We start from the raw sequence: 19,313 nt of genomic DNA, 5'->3' as shown, positions 1-19,313 counted from the left end.
TGTGCACACAGTCTTTTTCTTTACAAAAACACACACTTATAAAACAGTCCATTCTCTCAGAAGCACAAAGATAAATATATAATTTATACAGAATCCTCAAAAAAATGTTTACAAATGATTTTTGGCACATCGAAAAAAAAGCAGACAGGCTTCTCTTTTTTTTTTTGCCAGCTTAGCACAATGTTTCCTATTCATCAAACAGACTATTAAACAGGCACATTTTGCAAGTGTAGCTTCAACAGATACAGACTGCTACAACATAAATCCCTTTAAATACTCCCAAACAGGGATCCAGCCCCTTTAGTCATTCACAATTTGCTTAATACAAAAAAAAAAAAAAAAATCACATCCTTTTAGGAAAAATAGCAGGTACCCCATAAGAACCCACATTCAATTTACCTCTGATTTATATAAAAACTAATAGTAAACTTATTATATACTTTAGTGCAATTAGCAAAATAAGATGCTTCATTTTTAAAATTCTATTTGAATTCATCAAAGCATAAAAAAAGGATTAAAAGTCAGCTGTTGTTAAAAAAAACTGTTATTATACTATATATGAATGTAATGAGCAACAGCGACACCCACTGGTTGTAACCATTAAGAGCAGACATGATGCACACAAATGAATCTCTTTGGTAATTTTCAAGATTTTTTTTTTTAAATGTCATTTGTGATTCATCATTAATGCAAATAAGCTCAGAGGGTAAAGTATCTTCATAAATAACTCTTCTCAGGATATGTATCTGTAGTCCCAGAGTTTCGAACCAGTTGCTTCTTTTTGATCCCGTCTTCCTCGCTCATTTGAAGGTTTTAGTGTTTTAGTTTCAGTTTTTCTTCTCGTCTCCAGGTAAGAAGTAAGGATTTTCATGGCCTTGAACCAGATACGAGTAACGAGATGTATTTTTACCTTTGAAGGTCATCATTCCTTCTGGGTTGAGATCGTACGATCCCGTCTGAAAAGTCAGTAGAGGGAGTGAGTGTGACACATTCATAAAGAAGCAGGGACTTTATAGGTTCACACACTTTTACCCACAAAACTCAAGACCCACACACAAAGCTAACCCCAGTCACCAGTGTAGACTGAACAATTATTCATCACTACTCCCAAAAATATTGTCAGATGAATTTCTTTGAATATGCTGGATTTAGTGTGAAGATGAAAGCGTACTGCTGAGAAATCCCCGTTAATGCTCCCCATCACCCAGAAAACCCATCACCTTCTCACTCTGGCATCTCTAAGTTATCAGCAGGGGTGTATCAAGGCAAATCAAGAATCTAAAAGCAAAGCCATGCCTTACCTTTTTCCATCCTTTCTGCTTCCGCTGAAACCCCTGAAGCAACATACTGGGAGTCAGGCAAAGCAGGGAGCGTGGCAGGGGGCTACATGCTAGCACTTTATTTACGATCACAGGAGTTAAAATGCATCATCAAATCATCTGATTTATCTGGGTAGTGATGCAAGAAGGTTATGTGCCCAGTTATTAATTTGCAGGTCAAAAACAAAGGTCTAGTCTAGCTAAATCTGCCAGAAAGCAAGCTCTACCCACACATAGTTGCAGCTGTGGGTTGAGAGCTAGCGATCGTTGCCTACTAATCAATAGATTGGTGGGTCAGTTCCTGGTTTTTCCCAGTCTGTGTGTTAAAGTATCTTTGGACAAGTTACTGAAGTTGTCCCCAGTACATCCATGTGAGTGTGTAAATATTTTAAGTTCTTAAGCATAGAAAAAAGCACTTGTTTAAATGTATTTATGTGCATGAGGCTTATAGTAAAAACTTGCTGTTTCATGTTCCATCTCCATGCAATTTGTTTTGTTTTCAACCTGCAAATCCTTGTTTACTGAGTGGGTTAATAAGCAGATGCAATCTAGATGTGAGATAATGAAGCAACTGAATGAACAAACATTTGATTTAGTTAGTAAGCAACAATATGCAGGACTGTTCGACTGAGGATTAGCAGTAAATAACTGAGACAGCAGAAAAACAGCTGCGGTAACTCACCATTCCATTGCTTTGAGGCCTTTTGTCCACCAGGGTATTACTGCTGCCCCCTTCTGTCATCTCTATAGGAGGAGCCCCATCCCATTTACTGTTGGCACGGGGGATGGGCATGATGCCAGTAGGCCAGGGCTGGTTTAAGTCTTCTGTTGAGTAAGGGCTGCTGCTAATGTCTTGCTTTCTATTAGAGCACATCCTCCTGACATACAGAAAATAGAACAACAGTCACATTTTATGTTCTATTTTATATCTTGCTTTATTTTATAACCCTGGAGAACAAATGGGGTCAAATTTGACCCCATTGGTTTCCCTAGAAAACCAATGGGGTCGGCTCTGACCCCATGGGTTCTCCAGGGTTAAATTCAAGCAGTGAACTCCCACAGACACAGCAACAATCGTTTATTATTAACTGCAGCTGAGCAATTTTGCTACTCGTGTTTGCTAATGCTATAGTTGCCGCATATACACAAAGTCCTGAGATTTTTTTAAAATCTTAAAATTTGGTTCAGTTTTTAAAAATTATTCCGTCTGCTGGTCCAACAGTTTTGGATTCAGTTCTGCAGACACACTAAATCTTTAGTTAAGTATAGGTTTTCATAGAGAAAAATTAACATGATTGAGGCCTTTGTTTTTCACAGGAGTGCAGAATATAATCACAACTTTGGCCTGGAGTCCTAAAGATTTTTAATAGCCATTTTATTTATTCTGGGCATATGACAACTTGCCCATTTCCAGCCAATCTAGTCCAAGCTACAAACAACCATTTGCACAGATAAGTGGAGCTGTAAGATGCAGAGCAATCAGTACATATGAATGTTTGGGGGAAGGGGGGGGGGGGGGGGGAGGTGTATAAGTGATCTATAATATTCTTACCAGCAGCAGTATATGAGCAAAGCCAGGATAAGAATGAGTAGAATTCCTCCTAGTACACAGGAAATGATCACCACTGCCAGCAGGGCCGCTGTGAGGACACAATTGAAAACATTGTGCCCTGTCAGATGAACCCAAGAACACCTTCATCAACACTAATCATCATTTTGTACTTATTGAAACTCATTTTAAACTGGATGTATTCTACTTTCATCTTACAAAACCATTCATCGATTTGACTACTGTGTAACTTTCAGATCACCAAACGAATTGCAATATTAGCTAATCATAACCCGAGAAAATTCAAAGTGCAGTTTTAAAAGATTATTTTATTTATTAAGGGAAAATGACTAACCAAACGTACTGTACCTAGCCCTACATAAAGAAAACAACAGCTAATAATTGGTAGTAACACCACTGGGAGCAAGTGCTTCAATCAAGCATTTGCAGAAACAGACAATGAGTCTTTTACTTCACTGTGGAGAAATGTTGGCTCACTCTTCTTTACAGAAATGTTTTTATTCAGCCACATTGGAGGTTTTTCCAGCCAGTTTAATTCACGCCATGGACCTGAATTTGACTAGGACAATAGCTCTAGTAACCTTCTGAAAGGTTAAACTTTTGTCTCATCAGTCCAAAGAATATTTTCCCAAAAGTCTTGGGGAACACAAAGATTTAATATGGCAAATGAAATCACCTTTTAAAAACAGCATTTTGTATTTACTCTGGTGATATTTGTCCAATATTACAATCAGTTTGATGAGTTGAAACATGTGTGACAAAGATGTAAAAAAAAAAAAAAAGAAATCAGGAAGCGGGTAAATACTTTTTGACAGCCCTTTATTTTAATCCCTTATGTATAACCTTTGGCTGTCCAACATATTTAGAGCCACTTAGTTATTCAACTAAACAGTAGAACTTTTAACATATCCCTGTGGCTACTTCAGAAGTATTCCCTTAGTCTCTCTCAGATATATATTTAAATCATCTACTGATCGGAAGGTTGGTAGTTTGATCCCTGGCTCCCACTAGTCTGCATGCCAAATATCCTTGGGCAAGATACTAACCCCAAAGATGCTCTCCGATGCATCCATCGGAGTATGAATGTGTGTGAATGGTAGTTAGAAAGCACTAACTAAGCACTAAAACAAACATAGAAGACATTGCTTGTGCTTCACCCCAACCGGTCGCAGCAGATGGCCGCCCCTCCCTGAGCCTGGTTCTGCCGGAGGTTTCTTCCTGTTAAAAGGGAGTTTTTCCTTCCCACTGTCGCCAAAGTGCTTGCTCATAGGGGGTCATATGATTGTTGGGTTTTTCTCTGTATCTATGAAGCGCCTTGAGGCGACTTTTGTTGTGATTTGCCGCCATATAAATAAAATTGAATTGAATTGAAAAAATTGAATTGAATGGGTGAATGTGGCATGTTGTATAGAGCTCTTTGAGTACTTTGGGAAAGCAGAAAATCGCTATATAGGAACCAGTCCATATACTGTGCAGTCTATATGAGTTCTGCTTCTTTAGCATTTCCCCTTTGTAATACTGATGTTATACTCACAGTCATTGCAGTTGAATCCAGCATACCCAAAGGGACATCTGAAAGAAAGCACAGTGACATTCACATTCCAGAACCATAATGGAGTTCAACAATAAATCCACATGGGGGAGCCATATTTAAACACTGTGCTCAACCAGGAAGACATGCAAAACCAGTAGACAGAATTAAAAAATGTGTGTACTTACGCTTCACACACTTCTCCCACTGCCCTCTGTCCGCTTGGACACGCTGCAAAAAGAAATAGCAATTGTAACATAGAGATAATGTTTTGTCCAATGAATGTTTCAGATTGGCTGGACAGAAACATTTAGCGCTCATGATGGCACATCCAAAAATAGGAGCACTCTGGGAGTCTCTTCACTTAAAGGCTTGCTATTAAACAGTTTACGAGTTGTATGCTGGATTTGTTTGAGGCCTACGGTCTTATTCTTTAACAGTATTTCCTATAGCCGATCTCCTTGGTCACAACCCTACACACAGAGGCAAAGCTGCAATTCTTCCACATGTTTCCAGGGAAACATCCCCATTAAAAAGAAATGAATTAGAGAGATAAATGAAGGAAGTGTCAGGGGTCGGCATGGAGAAAAGGCTACAGCTCTTGACCTTGTACGTGAGTCTCACTCCCTGTTGATTCTCCTTCTCATTCCCACACAGAATTTTTTTTGCAAGGATAAGAAGGTTTTGTTACAGTTCTCGTGACTGTAGACGAGCTCGGGAAATTTCACTTGAGCTTAGTCTTAAAAGCTGCAGGTGGTCAGCTTTAGTGGTCCATGCATGAGCCTTTAATGTATAATACTATTGCAGCAGGATGTTGTGAAGGCAAAAAAAAACATTAAAGACTAGAGCATGTGGTAGTTTCCTCATTTAAATCCAACACAGGTCTGGATTACGGAAAAAGTAATAATCCGAAATAGTCACTTTTACCTTTGCAACTAGTGTTTGAGTACACATTGGAGATGTAGCCATCTTTACAGGCACATGCAGCCTGGCCATTTGTATTTGTGCATACTGTAGTGGAGGCATCACAAGGTAATGGTTTCTGCTCACACAGGTTTACACCTAAGAAGGGGCGAGAACAGAACAGGCTATGTAAATCAAAGATACGTTATTAACTGATCACTTGACTTGTATAGAATGTAGTCAGCGTTTACTTGTATATTCAGCTCCAGCCAGAAGTCCAGTGGAAGTTTTTATAGCTTCCTTTATGGCGTTAAAAATGGTAGTTTGATTTTCAGTGGTGTCACTAAACACATTATTTACAGTTGCTTGCACGCTACCTGGTCTGGAGATTTATAGAAAACAACCAACAGAGGTTAGTCACCTTTTTTAACATGTGGCATCGCATTTTTGTATAACAGGAAAGTGAAACATGTACTCACTCAAGTTGCACAACATCAGACCGGATATACCCTGGCTGATTCTTGAGGATATTGCTAAGCTGTGAAGCAGAATAAACACAGTTTATCGATTAAGTTGACAAATTCTAGAGCTACCCAACATGTTTCTGTCTTCATAACCTACTGTTGCTGAAATGTTAGCAGCCGTCATCTGGAATATCTTTGAAGACCTGTTGAACATTTCGTTTTGAAATGTTAAGGTGGTAAGATGAAGCCTCCCTGGGAACACATGGGCTGCGTGATGAAGAGGAAAAGAGAATATAAGGCGACAAATTCACTATTAACACCCAATTACACTTTCATTTACGCATTAGACTTTTTTGTCTGAACAGACATAAAATGTTTTAATTTTTTTTACCAGGTACACATTGTCCATTCAGCAGGTAGGTACCAGAGAGACACTGGCAAGTGCCATTAAGACAGACGCTTTCAAGTGGACATGGGACAGCTGGACACACTGGCAAGCAAGAAAAGAAAATGTATCCCATAAACAAATGTTATTTCTGTTTTGTTAATTACAAAATACCTTTTTTGGCCACATGGAGTGAGCACAAAAAGAAGTTATAGACAGCTTTTAAATAACTTTTTTTTTGCAAGCTAACAGTTGCTTCTTTATATCTCCAGGATATGTGGGAACATTATTATTCATGTCAAGGTGCATGTCTGATTTCATAATGTGTATTCTAGTCTATGGAAAAGCAATTTAAAGGTACAAACCTATGACTGGACTCTGCGTGGTGGTGGGTGGAGCTGGAGTGGTTTGGTTGCTGGTAGTGATCTGTGTTGGTTGCAGGGTGGTGGTTGTGATGTAAGAGATGGTGGTTGGAATGGCAGTTGTAATGCCACTAGCTTCAGTTAAAAGAGTTGTAGTTGCAGTTACTGCAGTGTGATTTGTCACTATATCATCAAAAAAAGAGAAACAATCAGATCAGGGACTCTTCAATAGAAAATACATGGATATGGGTATTAAAGTACGGTACTGTGTGAATATGCATATTTAATAAACACAATACCTTACTTTAACCTATATCCTAGTATGCACTCTCATGAAATACTGGATGGATTGTCATGAATTTCCTTCTCACCTCCATGTTATAGTATATTATTTACAAGAACACACATCAACATGTATCATGCTGTTAGTATTACCTCCTGAGCTTGCTGTTGAGGGACTAAGGGTGGTGGCATTTCCACTGGGGGGTACGGTGCTATTGCCTGGGGAGGTGCTTGGAGGGAAAGAGCTGGAGTTGGAGATGGTGGTGGGTGAAGAGGGTGAGGGTCCAGCTGTGAGTGTTGTGTTTATGGCAGCAGTTGAGGACAAGGGTGCAGTAGTAGATGCAGCAGTCTCAGGAGAGGTGTTAGTAGTGTTTGGTTGAGTAGTTGGAGTTAACGCAGCTGTAGAGCTTACTGGGGTGAGTGTTGTTGTAATTGCTGTGCTGTTGCTGGTTTCTTCAGTAGTTGAAGTTGTGATGTTGCTTAGTGGTGTAGTTGCTGTAATAAAAGTTGTGTTGTTGCTTGTGGGTGTGACTGGAGTAATGTTAGTTGAATGGTTGCTTGTGGGAGATGTAACCATAGCCGTGCTGTTGCTTGTGTGTGTAAATGGCGTACTGGCAGTGGTGTCGTTGTTAGTCTGGGTGACTGGTGTACTTGCAGTTATGTTGATGGTTGTGTTTGTGACTGGCATAACTGTAGTTGTGTCATTACTGGTGTTGGTCATTGGTGTGCTAACAGTGGTGCCGTTGTTAGTCTGGGTCACAGGTGTACTTGCGATTGTGTGATAGGTTGAGTTTGTCACTGGTGCACTTGTAGATGTGTTATTGCTGGTGTTGGTCATTGGTGTGCTAACAGTGGTGTCGTTGTTAGTCTGGTTCACAGGTGTACTTGCAATTGTGTGAGAGGTTGAGTTTGTCACTGGTGCACTTGTAGATGTGTTATTGCTGGTGTTGGTCATTGGTGTGCTAACAGTGGTGTCGTTGTTAGTCTGGGAGACTGGTGTACTTGCAGTTATGTTGATGGTTGTGTTTGTGACTGGCATAATTGTAGATGTGTCAATGGTGGTGTTTGTAATTGGTGTGCTACCAGTGGTGTCATTGTTAGTCTGGGTGACTGGTGTACTTGCAATTGTGTGGGTAGTTGAGTTTGTGATTGGCATAACTGTAGTTGTGTCATTGCTGGTGTTGGTCATTGGTGTGCTAACAGTGGTGTCGTTGCTAGTCTGGGTCACAGGCGTACTTGCAATTGTGTGAGAGGTTGAGTTTGTCACTGGTGCACTTGTAGATGTGTCATTGGCAATGTGTGTCACTGTTGTGCTCGCAGATGTGTCATTGTTGGTGTACGGTGTACTATGAGGTGTGTATGTGGTTGAATGTGTCATCATTGTGCCGTTCCCAGTGTCTGTAACTGCTGTGCTACTAGTGGTGTCATTGTTAGTCTGTGTGATTGATGTACTTCCAGTTGTGCCATTGGTGGAGTGTGGTGTACTTAGAGATATGTTGGTGGTTGTGTGTGGGATCAATGTACTTGTGCTCATTGTTTGATTCGTGGCTGGAACAGGAACCGTGGTTGTATTTGTAGTCTCGCTATCGCTGGTAGGATTGCTCGTCCCTGGCCTTGCAGTCGACATGCTTGCGTCAGTGGTTGGAGGTGATGGAGAGGGAGCTGGGCTGCCAGTGGTCACAGTACCGTTCTCAGTAACCGTAGCATTAGTAGTGATCGTGGACTGAGTGCTCAGATTAATTGTCCTTGCACTGGTGAGAGTTGTGTGCACAGTTGTGAATTCTCGAGTAGTACTTTCTGTTGCTCTAGTCACTTCTGAAGCAGTTGTCAAGCCGCCGTCTGTGAGGGCACTGCTTGGATTTGATTCAGTTGCTTCTCCTAGAATGAACACAAAAGCACAAAAATAATCAGATTTTTACCTTCTCTTCAAGTCCAAAGCTTGCCACAGTAAAATGAACTTTTTAAAAAAGGGCATGTATAGGACAGATATATATACTGCCTCAACTATCTATCTATCTATCTATTTATCCCCTTTGTATATTTTATGTACATATGTCTTTGTATTTATATGTGTGTGTGTGTGTATATATATATATATATATATATATATATATATATATATATATATATATATATATATATATATATATAATATTCTGTAAGTCTGTAATTTCTGTCGGTGCTGTGCTTTTTTTGGAAACCGAATTTCCCAGAGGAACCCACCCAAGGGATTAATAAAGTTTTATCTTATCTTATCTCTTATCTTAACTATTCTTTAGTGGGAAATCTACGTCATAACTTACAATGTAACCGAGAAGCCTTCTTAAATCTGCCATAACCTTCCACGTAACCTGAAGTGCCCCTCCCAAGAAATGTAACTACATGTCGGACCGATGAAGTCCGCAACGACTGAATGGCGTGGAAGGTTGTGGTGTAAGCTTAAGAGGGGTTATCGGTTATGCCCCAAGTTACGACATAGATTCAGGTATAATTCAGGCATAATTCAGGCATAAGTGTTTAGTCCAAATTTTAATGCTAAACATCCAATGTCTAAAAAAAAAGATACCCTCCTATTTAAATCAATCCCACGTGCAGTGGAGCGGGTAGTTGTTTACTCGTGGACTGAATTAAATTGACCTGAAAATGTTATCAACGCTTATCAAATCCAGATGCCCTTTACTCTAGATTAAAAATGAAAGGACTTCTGCTGCTGTGGTGTCTAGGTAAGTATGCTGAAAACACCAAATTGCATCACCTTTTAGTAAAATAGTTGATGAGGTTTTAAAACAAAAATGTGTTACTTATGTACAATTTTATCAACAATATATAAATGAATGTTCAAGAGTATTCAGTCACAAATAAAATTTGATGTTGTGTTTTTGTCCAACAGGTATGTCTACTGACTAAAGTGTCTGTGTTTTTTTCTTTCTAGCATTTCTTGGGGGACATGTCCTTCTTTATGTCGTAAATACTCCACTACTTTCACCAGCTAGTTGCTGCTCCAATAGCACATCATCTACCTCCATCTCAACCAAACCCCATCCCTAGCATCCTCTTCTGTCATACCAGCCTTCTGCTTGTCCTTCTTCACTACATCCATAAAGCTCATCTGTTGTCTTCCTCTTTTCCTCCTGCCTGGTAGCTCCATGCTAAACATCTTTACAACATATCCACTACCCCTCCTCTGCATATGTCAAAACCATCTCAGACTTGTACAGAGATCCTTTTCTAACTGAAATTTGCAGAATGATCCTGCTGAAAATCACACAATGAGAGCCAACCTAAACAGTAAAGTCGACAGGACTGTCCACCACAGCAACAGTTGACCCTGTTACTTTGATGGACAAGGACTTTAAGCTGTAATCACACGAGGTCATGACTTAAATAAAAACCTAAAACACAGCACGTAGAACAGTTGAAAAAAATACCGAATTTGTTGATAAGAACTACCGTAAACGAGCTGCCTTCTGTTTGTTCACTGTGCTGTTCTGACGCCTGTTCTCATTTAGATTGTTCCCATTCTTTAGGAACAGTACAAACAGTAGGCGGTCGTTGATAATGAGTGATTACATTCAAAGCATGTTTTTTCAGCAGCCAGAGAGGATAGATAGTCTACTGCCAGGAGTCAGGTGGGTGGACGCCTTACACAAATAGTTTTCTCCAGTGGTGAAAAAAATCAAGAGTAATATCAGATCCTGAGCTTGATTTGATTACACTGTGTGCACAAGGCCAGTGTGTGACCTAATGTCTTTATCACTTAGTAACCGAGACTCATTTAAAGATGAAAAACCAGAGGCTCCAACATGACACACCCCGTGATGCATTCAGTGAGCACACACCTATACCCAACCTCAAAAGTCATATAGTGGAAGACAAAAATAAGACATTGAGCAGTTAAATAGATAAAGAAGTAACTAATTATAGTTGAAATTCAACTGTCACAGTTGACGTTTTCAGTGATCATAAATTAAAGGAGTGGCACAGCTAGATATTGATATATGAGGCAACAGAGCATGAAATCATTGCTAGGAAATGCATATCAGTTCCTGGATATTCAAGATTATGGCTTAAATACATTTTATTAATCTTACTGGATAACCAGAGATTTAGATTAATGGAAAAACCTCTTAAATCAGATCCAGCCAGTCACGCAGTGACGTTACATTCTCAGTGAAATTTTAATAAGATATAATGCAGGCGTGTTTCCAAGAACAACTAAAGATGAAGGTTCAATTTGTACCTTTTTACATCATCCCTGCATATCTTCAGCTCTCTACAATCTCACATCAAATTTATGTCAAAAATATTTATTAATAATATTTATTATCAAAAGTACGTAAAGTTTTTAATCATTTTTTAAAAACTGTTTTGCTTTAACTGAAACTAAACAGCCAGTTTCAGCTAAGCACACCATCCTGTCAGGTGTGTGACTCCACTACAGCCGAGTTAATGTCACTGCCAGCAGCAGGTGCATTTTCGTGCTGATTAGAGGCACTGCAAATTCTGAACATTTTAGTAGCAGTGCCGATTTAGCACACAGTATTATTATACAATTGCAATTAATCTTGTTGACCCCATAGAAGTAGCAAAAAAATAAAATAAATATTAGCATTTATTCTAAGTATAAGGAGTCATAATAAACTTTGTCAAAGAGCCTTATCGTTTGTTATCAGTATTTCTATATACTGGACAGAATGGAAAGTTTACAGGCAGTCTCCATGAGTTGCAGTAGCTTTTAAGTATCGCCTTGGTAAATATGTATCAATGTCATTTAAAATAAGGAACTAAAGTCATTCCGAACATCAGCTACAGTTGTTCTCAGAGCTAATTGGCAAGCAAAGGTATGCTAACCCAATGCTCTCAAATCTCAAATAAGTTTCCAAATTTTGAGATATGGAGAGATAATAGTGCCCACCAGTATCCCAATCGCAGCATCACAACATACAATCTTTAAAATCATTTTTAACAGATGTGAAATCTCTTGGCCTTACACTGCCGCCAGAAAGAAAGCATTAAAAAGTACAATATGTATTTTATTTTGTTTATTTTAGCTGTATCTGATGTGTCAATAGTAATCAATTGGGAAGTGATTTTTCTTTTTACTGTCAAAGTAATGGTGAGTGTTAGTCACAGACTGTATATTAAACCACCGTGACATCACCCATTTGTTCCTCAGCTCTGACTTTTGAAACATCAACTTTAGCATTTTGGTCACTGCCAATAATGCTCGAATAGTCTTGTTGGAGAGATGGACGAGTTAAAAAAAAATGCACCACTTCCTTTTACGATGCGACAAATCAACTATAGACACAAAAACTGCTTTTTTAGTCTGTCAATTTTAGGATGGAGTTGGACATTTGGAGTTTTAACATCAAAGTCCAAATCAATTGACTGCCTTTCTCTTTGTCAAATTTGTCTCTTCCTTTTTCACAACCAGAGGCCTGTTTCTAGTTAACAGTACTTAACTATCAATGATTAATGATTATTCATTTTAAGGTCACTGGGGTCAGGTTTCTGGCATCGTTGTAACAAAGCTGTAATATTTTGATTGGGTTAATACAAAATCTTACAAATCAAATCACAACTTATATCTAATCTTAATTTAAATCACCGACTACTGACACCATGAGCTGCAGAAGAGAAAGATATATACATATAAATGCAATATAACCACTGCACTTGAGTGGGAAGTATGTTCACATGCGATGCCATAATCACATAAACAAACCAAGAGGTTCATTACTGCATGTTATTTAATAACTATCTGCCACTTTGGCCACGCAAAACTGGAAAAATAACTCAGGCAGTGAAAGACATCTGGCTTTGTCTGTGGGACATATTGTTTACAAACACTGATGTGGCAATAACGAAATGAAATGCAGATTTAATTACCAAGACATGAAAGCACTTTGTCCGTTTGAGGATTAGTTATAGATAAATGTCTGGGCAGCAGTAAAAAGTAATTGAATTTAGCGGTGTACTTGAACAGCCATTCAAAGTAGGGTTGTACTGATTGTGAAATTCTGGGTCGATATTTAAGTTTAACATAATGATTTGGCAAACAGCAGATACCAACGCAAATGTTTGATTTATTGTTTATTTTCTGTTATTCATTCTCGCTTTTATGACAAGGGAACAAAAAAAAATGTCTTGCTTTCAGAAGCAATAATCGTGATTTGTCAGAGCTCTGTCTCAGCTTATCTCTTGCTTACAGCTTAATACTTGGAAAGAAGCTGGAACCAAAATGCAGGGACGGTAATATCTAAAAGGGTTGCTGATACACTGAGTGTTCGGATATTTATCTGAATGAAGATTAGTGCATACTACGGTCACATCATAAAAACAACAGTTTGTTTATGGACAAGAGGGAAGTAACAGACAATAGGGTGTCACGGATACGAACGCATATGTCGTGAGTAACACAAATATAATGCTTCTCTTTTTGTCCTCATTTTCATATTATTGTTTGTATTGTATTGCCGCTTCTCCAATTCCATTCACATGGAAACATAGTCTCAAAAAGTCCGTACAGAACAGTACACTTCGATGACGTCCTGGCTGAAGACTGATGGCACAATAGCAACAAATAGCGCCCGCCCGACCACAGACCACATTATTTCCAAACTACGTGTAGTAAGGCCCAGCCTAAGGCCTTTACTTTTCAGTTGGCAAGTTGCCATACTGGAAAAGGTTACCAAAAACCCAAGACCCAGTCCAAACAGACAATCAGTAAGTAGTATTGTTGAAAGAAGAGTAATTAAGAGCACACTCTGTGTTGCAAGCCTAACAGGCAGCCTTGTGTCTAAGGATTTAGCCTACAGCCGGGTAATCCCCTGCAAATATAAAAGAGATGACTGGGACAGGCAGGGTGACAAGTGGGGTTAAGGTCGACCTGTGAACACACACTCGGGAGGATATGGATAAGAAGGTCCGGCTTTGCTCCGATTCCAATAAGGATGTTTAATAAACTATCGCTAAAAGCTCCTGTGACTGTCCACCTTTATTTCTCAATGCTAACATCAAACAAGCACAATGGGGAAGTTTATCTGTAGTCAAGGAGATGTTTGTTTCTAGCTGCCGAAGCTTCGCCAGACTTCAATTTACTCACAGAAATAGAAAGAGACAGAACAAGACTTTGGCACTGATGCTCATGTTTCAGTTCAGGGCTTTACTTTAGTGACGCAGTAGAATTTCTATAAAGTACCTGCTCATGAGCAGACCGTTAGATCCTGTTCCCCAAACACACATCCTTAACTTCCTCTCAATGCTGCCACTCCCAGATAATACGTGGTCGTCATTGCCGATAACACTGGGCGAGGGCCAGTGGAATCTAGAAGGAACAGTACAGCGCTGCAGACAAAGAATCTCCTCTTTTCTGTGTTGCTATGAAACTGTTCATTCAGTTCATTAGTGCAAACTGCAGTCTTGAAATAATTGTCTATTACGTCCAGCAGCACAGAGCTGGACCAGCTGATCAAAGACTGCACACAGAGCAGGAGATGAACTGACAGGTTGTGACCCAATAGACAGGAAGAGCCCGAAGCCAGAAGGCAGGATCTCATTAAGGAGAAAGAAGAGTCTGGCCAATAGTGTGTGCAGTGGTCGTGCGCCTAAAATCATCTAAAATGACATCTGAAACATCCTGTTCCAAGGCAAAAATGCTACAGGCATACTGGACCGTGGCTCGCAGCTAATTACTGCGCACTTTGTAGGTTAATGAGAGCGAACAAGTCTTGCATGCTGTTTTATGACCTCCTGGTATTTAAAGGCAGTTTTAAATGTCATGGAGCACTGACAGATACACACACAGGTCAGTTTCTTGCTGTATCCACAGAGGGGTAAAACCAGGACTGAGGGAGGCCACATCAAAGCTACACAGCTGATGCCACTTGAGCAGGAGCGTCCTTACAGGACACAGAGAGACTTTTAATATTCATTAACCGACAGTCAGTCATGCAGCTAACTGTCACATGTTAACAGTTCTGATAAGAGGATGCACACAGATGCCTCAGAAGCTGGATCGAGTCGTTAATCATATGCATATAATTATGTACAGTATATACACAGAACTGATAAGAGTAGCAAATAGTAAATTAACAGACACGTTTTTGTTAGTAGCAACAAACAATTTGCATTTACAGCTTTTTAACGACTGCAAGTATTTTTTTTCCAAGTTATATAATAAATCCAGTCTATCAGCACCCAGGATTACTGCACTTTTTCGTCAATACTTTAAAACCAGAATTTTTTGGTTCAGATAGAAAACTACAGTAGTTCAAGCTTGGTGTACCTAATATTTATGCAGCTGATAGCCTAAATCATAGAAGGGCATGATGCTGAATCATTTTGGCGCATTACTGTGATGAAAGCAAAAGTGCCCCCAAATGCAAAAGTTGTAAAAAAAATTATTATTAAATTTAATTTGAATCATTAATCACACAGGCCTAGAGATCAGTTGTTGAGCCCCTGGCAACCACACGTCTCTAAGAAAACATGTCGATTCCCAGACAGCTTAAATTAGCGACTGGTTGTTGTTGCTGTCACTTGATATAAAATCTGTTGCTATAGCTTCAATCACACAGGCTTGGGATGCTAAGGAAAAATGTAGATTCCCCACCTGGAGGCAGCATCCTCTAACATCCGCTCACAGTCAAGAATATGCATTTTTCTTATTGGTTTGTTATCAATAGGTTAATAAAGGTGCAAGGCTTTAATATTTTTAATTGTCTTATATATGAATATATTAAATATCTTTATATTTTGGATGTCTTGAATAAATGCTATCTAAAAGGCTAGCATTGGAGTGTGTATATTATTGTATGTCATTATTGTTTGAAATCCTTTCATTAAACTCTTAAATTCTTTATCACACATTTTATTTTTTACGTTCCAGAAACAGGTTATAGAGTCTATTACTAAATCTTTACTTACTTACATCTGGATTATCATATAAACGTAATCGTGGTCAGAACGGTAGCTCTTCCTGCTGCTTGATGCCTGACACCCACATGTGCTGGCCATCACGCATAGAAACATATTTACTGCAGAGGTGGGAGTTAAATAAATGAATACATGAACCTGACCTGATATCTAATCTGGGTTTCTATTCATTCCAGCTGATTATGTCATACTCTATAGTCTTTTCTTTGGCCCCTTCCTCATCAATTTGTGGTATCCACAGTGGGAGGAGCCAGACAGACATGAGTTCTCTATTCTCTGTATGTGAGCAAACAGGGCTCTTTTACTGCAACTTGGGAGTAACAGATGGCTCCCTGGAGCAAGAGCTCACTTGCAGGGCTTCTGCACATATCATATCCAATTAAAGCTCCGCCAGCACATGCTTTCCAATTACAGAGTGAGATTTACTGCCCTGAAGCAGGTCTAATCCATCTGGATACAGCAGGGACACTGTGACAGAGGAGGGAAAGAAGGAGAAGAAACAGCAGCGAAAACGTGGTGAGAAGTGGATATAAAACCAGGTGCCAAGAGGTAGGATGGAGGGAAATGAGAAAGTGAAGCAGATAGTAGCACAGATAGGAATGTTTAATATGGCAGAACAATTACCATTATTCAGAAGCAAAGAATAACTTAGAGGCAATTGTGTTGTAGGACAAATGATTGTTGCAAAAGCAGGGTTAGTAATGTGTGAATCAAAAACTGTCCACAAGAGAAACTCAATAGAAAAATACTCCTTTTTTTTTAACTTCCACATCTGTTCCTTAACTGCTGAGTCTGCCATGCTGACCTAATGATGACTGGCCTGAAAACACGACACGTGGACCAGACAAGACACAGCACATGGCGTGAGAGGAAGCAGTAGCGGGAAGAGGAGAGACAGGCACTGAATGTGCTCTGCTGCTTTCTTACAAGAGGCTCAAAAACCTGAGGCGGCAGCTTCAGAGGAGGATCAGCACAACCTTCAGGAGGTCTTTTCATCTGGACTCTTTACTGCCGCTTCTGTCACACTCGCTAAAGTGCGTCAGCTCCCCGCAGTTTTCTCCCTGCCTGCTTAACTGCGTCGCTATATAAGTAAACACATGACATGAAAAGAGAAACACGCAGCCCACAGGCTTCAAGTGAGACTCCGGCACATGACAGCGACAATTACTCTCAGTCGTCATACGGGGAGCTTAAAACACAAAGATCCACTTGAGAGGCAAGATAATAGAAAGAGCGACAGATTTATTTAACTGCAGTTAAGTTTAGTGACAAAGGCTCTAGTGAAGATTTTTCTCAGAATTCCTTGAGCAGCTTCACTACAGTTTGGAGGGTGCACAGAGTAAACTCTGTGTGTGGAGTGTGTTGCGCTTCAGGGGGTCGCCTGGTGTTTGAACGATGCCTTCTCCCTGGCATGAGTCCACCCCCAGAGAGCTTTGAGTCACACTGAAGGAGTTGAGTCAGGTTCAAAACTATTTGGGGAAAATCCCCACCAATAAAAGTCTAGTTAAAAAACAAAAAGTTGAGTGTGCAGCACTTACTGGGGATAAGTCACGTGGTTTGATTATAGTATACCCAAGAAAAAAAGTTCATGCACTTTATTCAACCTTAATTTCCTAAATTGACTATTAAACAAACTCACAATAAATGGCCTTAAACTCTTTAGAAGGCGAGTTCGGTTACTGCACACGAAGACTGGATTTATTAACATTTGTACAACAAAGGCGAACACGAACACTGACCATGAGTCATTAATCACCAGTCTCAGTCATAATGGCCTGTTAATAGCTAAACATTTACACTTTTCCTGGCCACACAAGTGCTGGAAACAACATTACCCATCCAGAAAAATCAAAGTCTAACTAAATCATAGCTGAAGTAATGGTACTATTAAGGATTTAAACACAACACCAACGGCCGCACGAGCTTTCTGTGCTTAGAAAAATCAAACCATTAAATTAAACAAGAATGCCCAATTACATTCTTCTTGCCTCAATATAAGTAAAATATAACTCAATATAACAAAAAACTTATATAAATCACGTATGCTAATTGAAATTAAGTAATGAAGCTGTTTGCATTAACACTGTTGAAAAAACAATGTAACAACCTAATTAAGAAAGAGAAACATCCTTTTAAGCAGCAGCTACATTGTATACTGTAACAGTATAAATATCCATCCACCCATTTTTCTTCCACTTATCCACTGCAGTATGAATATGTTAAGGATTTACTTTAGTTTAAATCTGACATCTTGTATTTTAAATGACTGTCGTTTTGGGGAAGTTGGGATATTTGTATCTTTGTACATTAAAAAAAAAAAAAGGATTCATCCATACTGTATGAATAATCCCTTTTACTGTCCTACAGGTCGTGTAAATGTAATCATGGGGCCAATAATGGTAAATGGTAAATGGCCTGTATTTATATAGCGCTTTACTAGTCCCTAAGGACCCCAAAGCGCTTTACATATCCAGTCATCCACCCATTCACACACACATTCACACACTGATAATGATCAATCCACTTTGCATTTTATAATAAAAATATCTAACTATAGCTGCATACAGTGTGCACAGTAAAATGAGATTTCTTCTTGTTAGAAATAGGCGAAATATTCTGTAATGTATCTATTTCAGCACTAAATTTAAAGAGGGGCTATATTTACTTTGACCCTAAAATAAATTCTAATATTGTTGCTGCTTGGCTTGTACGGATTAAAGTACAATTTGGAACATTTTACCTTTACTGTGTGTTATTTTGAACTAAAAGTACTTCGAATTACATTTCGTTGATCACAATTTAAGGCTTCACGTGGAGATTTAATCCCAACTACAGAACAATAAACAGTAACTACACGGTGTCTAACGCCGTAGGAAGTAAACTTCACTCACCTTTGGCTGCAGAACCAAAGAGAAACACCGCAAGCAGACAAATGAGAAACATCTTTAAGTTGTTCTGACAGTTTGTAAAGCCGCTCTTCAGAGAGGTGGTTAGCCGGTTATGAAGTTCGTGTCCGGCGGGCGTAACAGTGTGTAACGGTTCACTTCAGGCGCTGTCTCCTCTGGTCTGCTACAGGTGGCTGGGGATCTCAGACTGGGAGCTGCAGACTTTGACACGGTTAAAAGCTTTATCCCCTCCTCTGATTGGCTGCCTGTCCTGTCACTTATCATTACTGTACCGAAGCTGCAATGGCTCTGCCTCCACCCACGGACCAGGGCTTTGGTTGTAATTATGCCAGCAACAACACAGAAGAAGACTTTGGTAGAGGGTGCAAGTCTAATTTTAGCTCTGCAATGACGTGAAAGTTGAAAAAGAGCAAATAGCGCCTTATCAATGACGAAGGAGTCGCAAAGAAAAATTCATCAAACAACATGGTCACGGTGACGACGTTAATTAGGGCTGCCCCCCCTCAGACGCTCTGAGACAAATCCTCAGTTTCAGTTATTTTCCACTGGGGGGTTGCTGATTTCAGTTTGGTAGCGTTTACATTCGTTTAACTTTCATTCATTTCAGTATTAGTTATAGGGGATTTTATAGTATAATGAGGTGGTATGTAT

At 39.4% G+C, this 19,313-nt stretch overlaps 1 protein-coding gene across 1 annotated transcript; it reads right to left on the bottom strand.

The window, feature by feature from the left end:
• On the bottom strand, positions 1 to 18,833 carry si:ch211-198m17.1 (uncharacterized). Its single transcript, XM_006803066.3, has 14 exons — positions 18,648 to 18,833; positions 6,970 to 8,694; positions 6,538 to 6,717; positions 6,179 to 6,277; positions 5,945 to 6,054; positions 5,803 to 5,861; positions 5,575 to 5,705; positions 5,348 to 5,482; positions 4,609 to 4,651; positions 4,424 to 4,461; positions 2,872 to 2,959; positions 2,002 to 2,197; positions 1,302 to 1,334; positions 1 to 956 (listed from the first exon to the last, which is right to left on the bottom strand). Exons 1-14 carry the CDS (start codon positions 18,697 to 18,699, stop codon positions 828 to 830), a joined length of 3,018 nt encoding a protein of 1,005 aa, XP_006803129.3. The 5' UTR covers positions 18,700 to 18,833; the 3' UTR covers positions 1 to 827.
• Positions 18,834 to 19,313: the final 480 nt, after the last annotated feature.

The sequence above is a fragment of the Neolamprologus brichardi genome, chromosome 4 (genome assembly GCF_056152115.1).
Source record: "Neolamprologus brichardi isolate AB-2024 chromosome 4, ASM5615211v1, whole genome shotgun sequence".
Taxonomy (NCBI): domain Eukaryota; kingdom Metazoa; phylum Chordata; class Actinopteri; order Cichliformes; family Cichlidae; genus Neolamprologus; species Neolamprologus brichardi.
Note: the sequence above shows the minus strand (reverse complement) of the source record. Positions and strands in the feature narration are given on the sequence as shown.

Coding starts and splice junctions, on each gene's coding strand:
- si:ch211-198m17.1 (XM_006803066.3), bottom strand. CDS start 18,699: ATGTTTCTCATTTGTCTGCTTGCGGTGTTTCTCTTTGGTTCTGCAGCC. Junction 5,706..5,802: donor TCTGATGTTGTGCAACTTGA/GTGAGTACATGT, acceptor ATAAATCTCCAG/ACCAGGTAGCGTGCAAGCAA. Junction 4,652..5,347: donor CTCAAACACTAGTTGCAAAG/GTAAAAGTGACT, acceptor TTCTTTTTGCAG/CGTGTCCAAGCGGACAGAGG.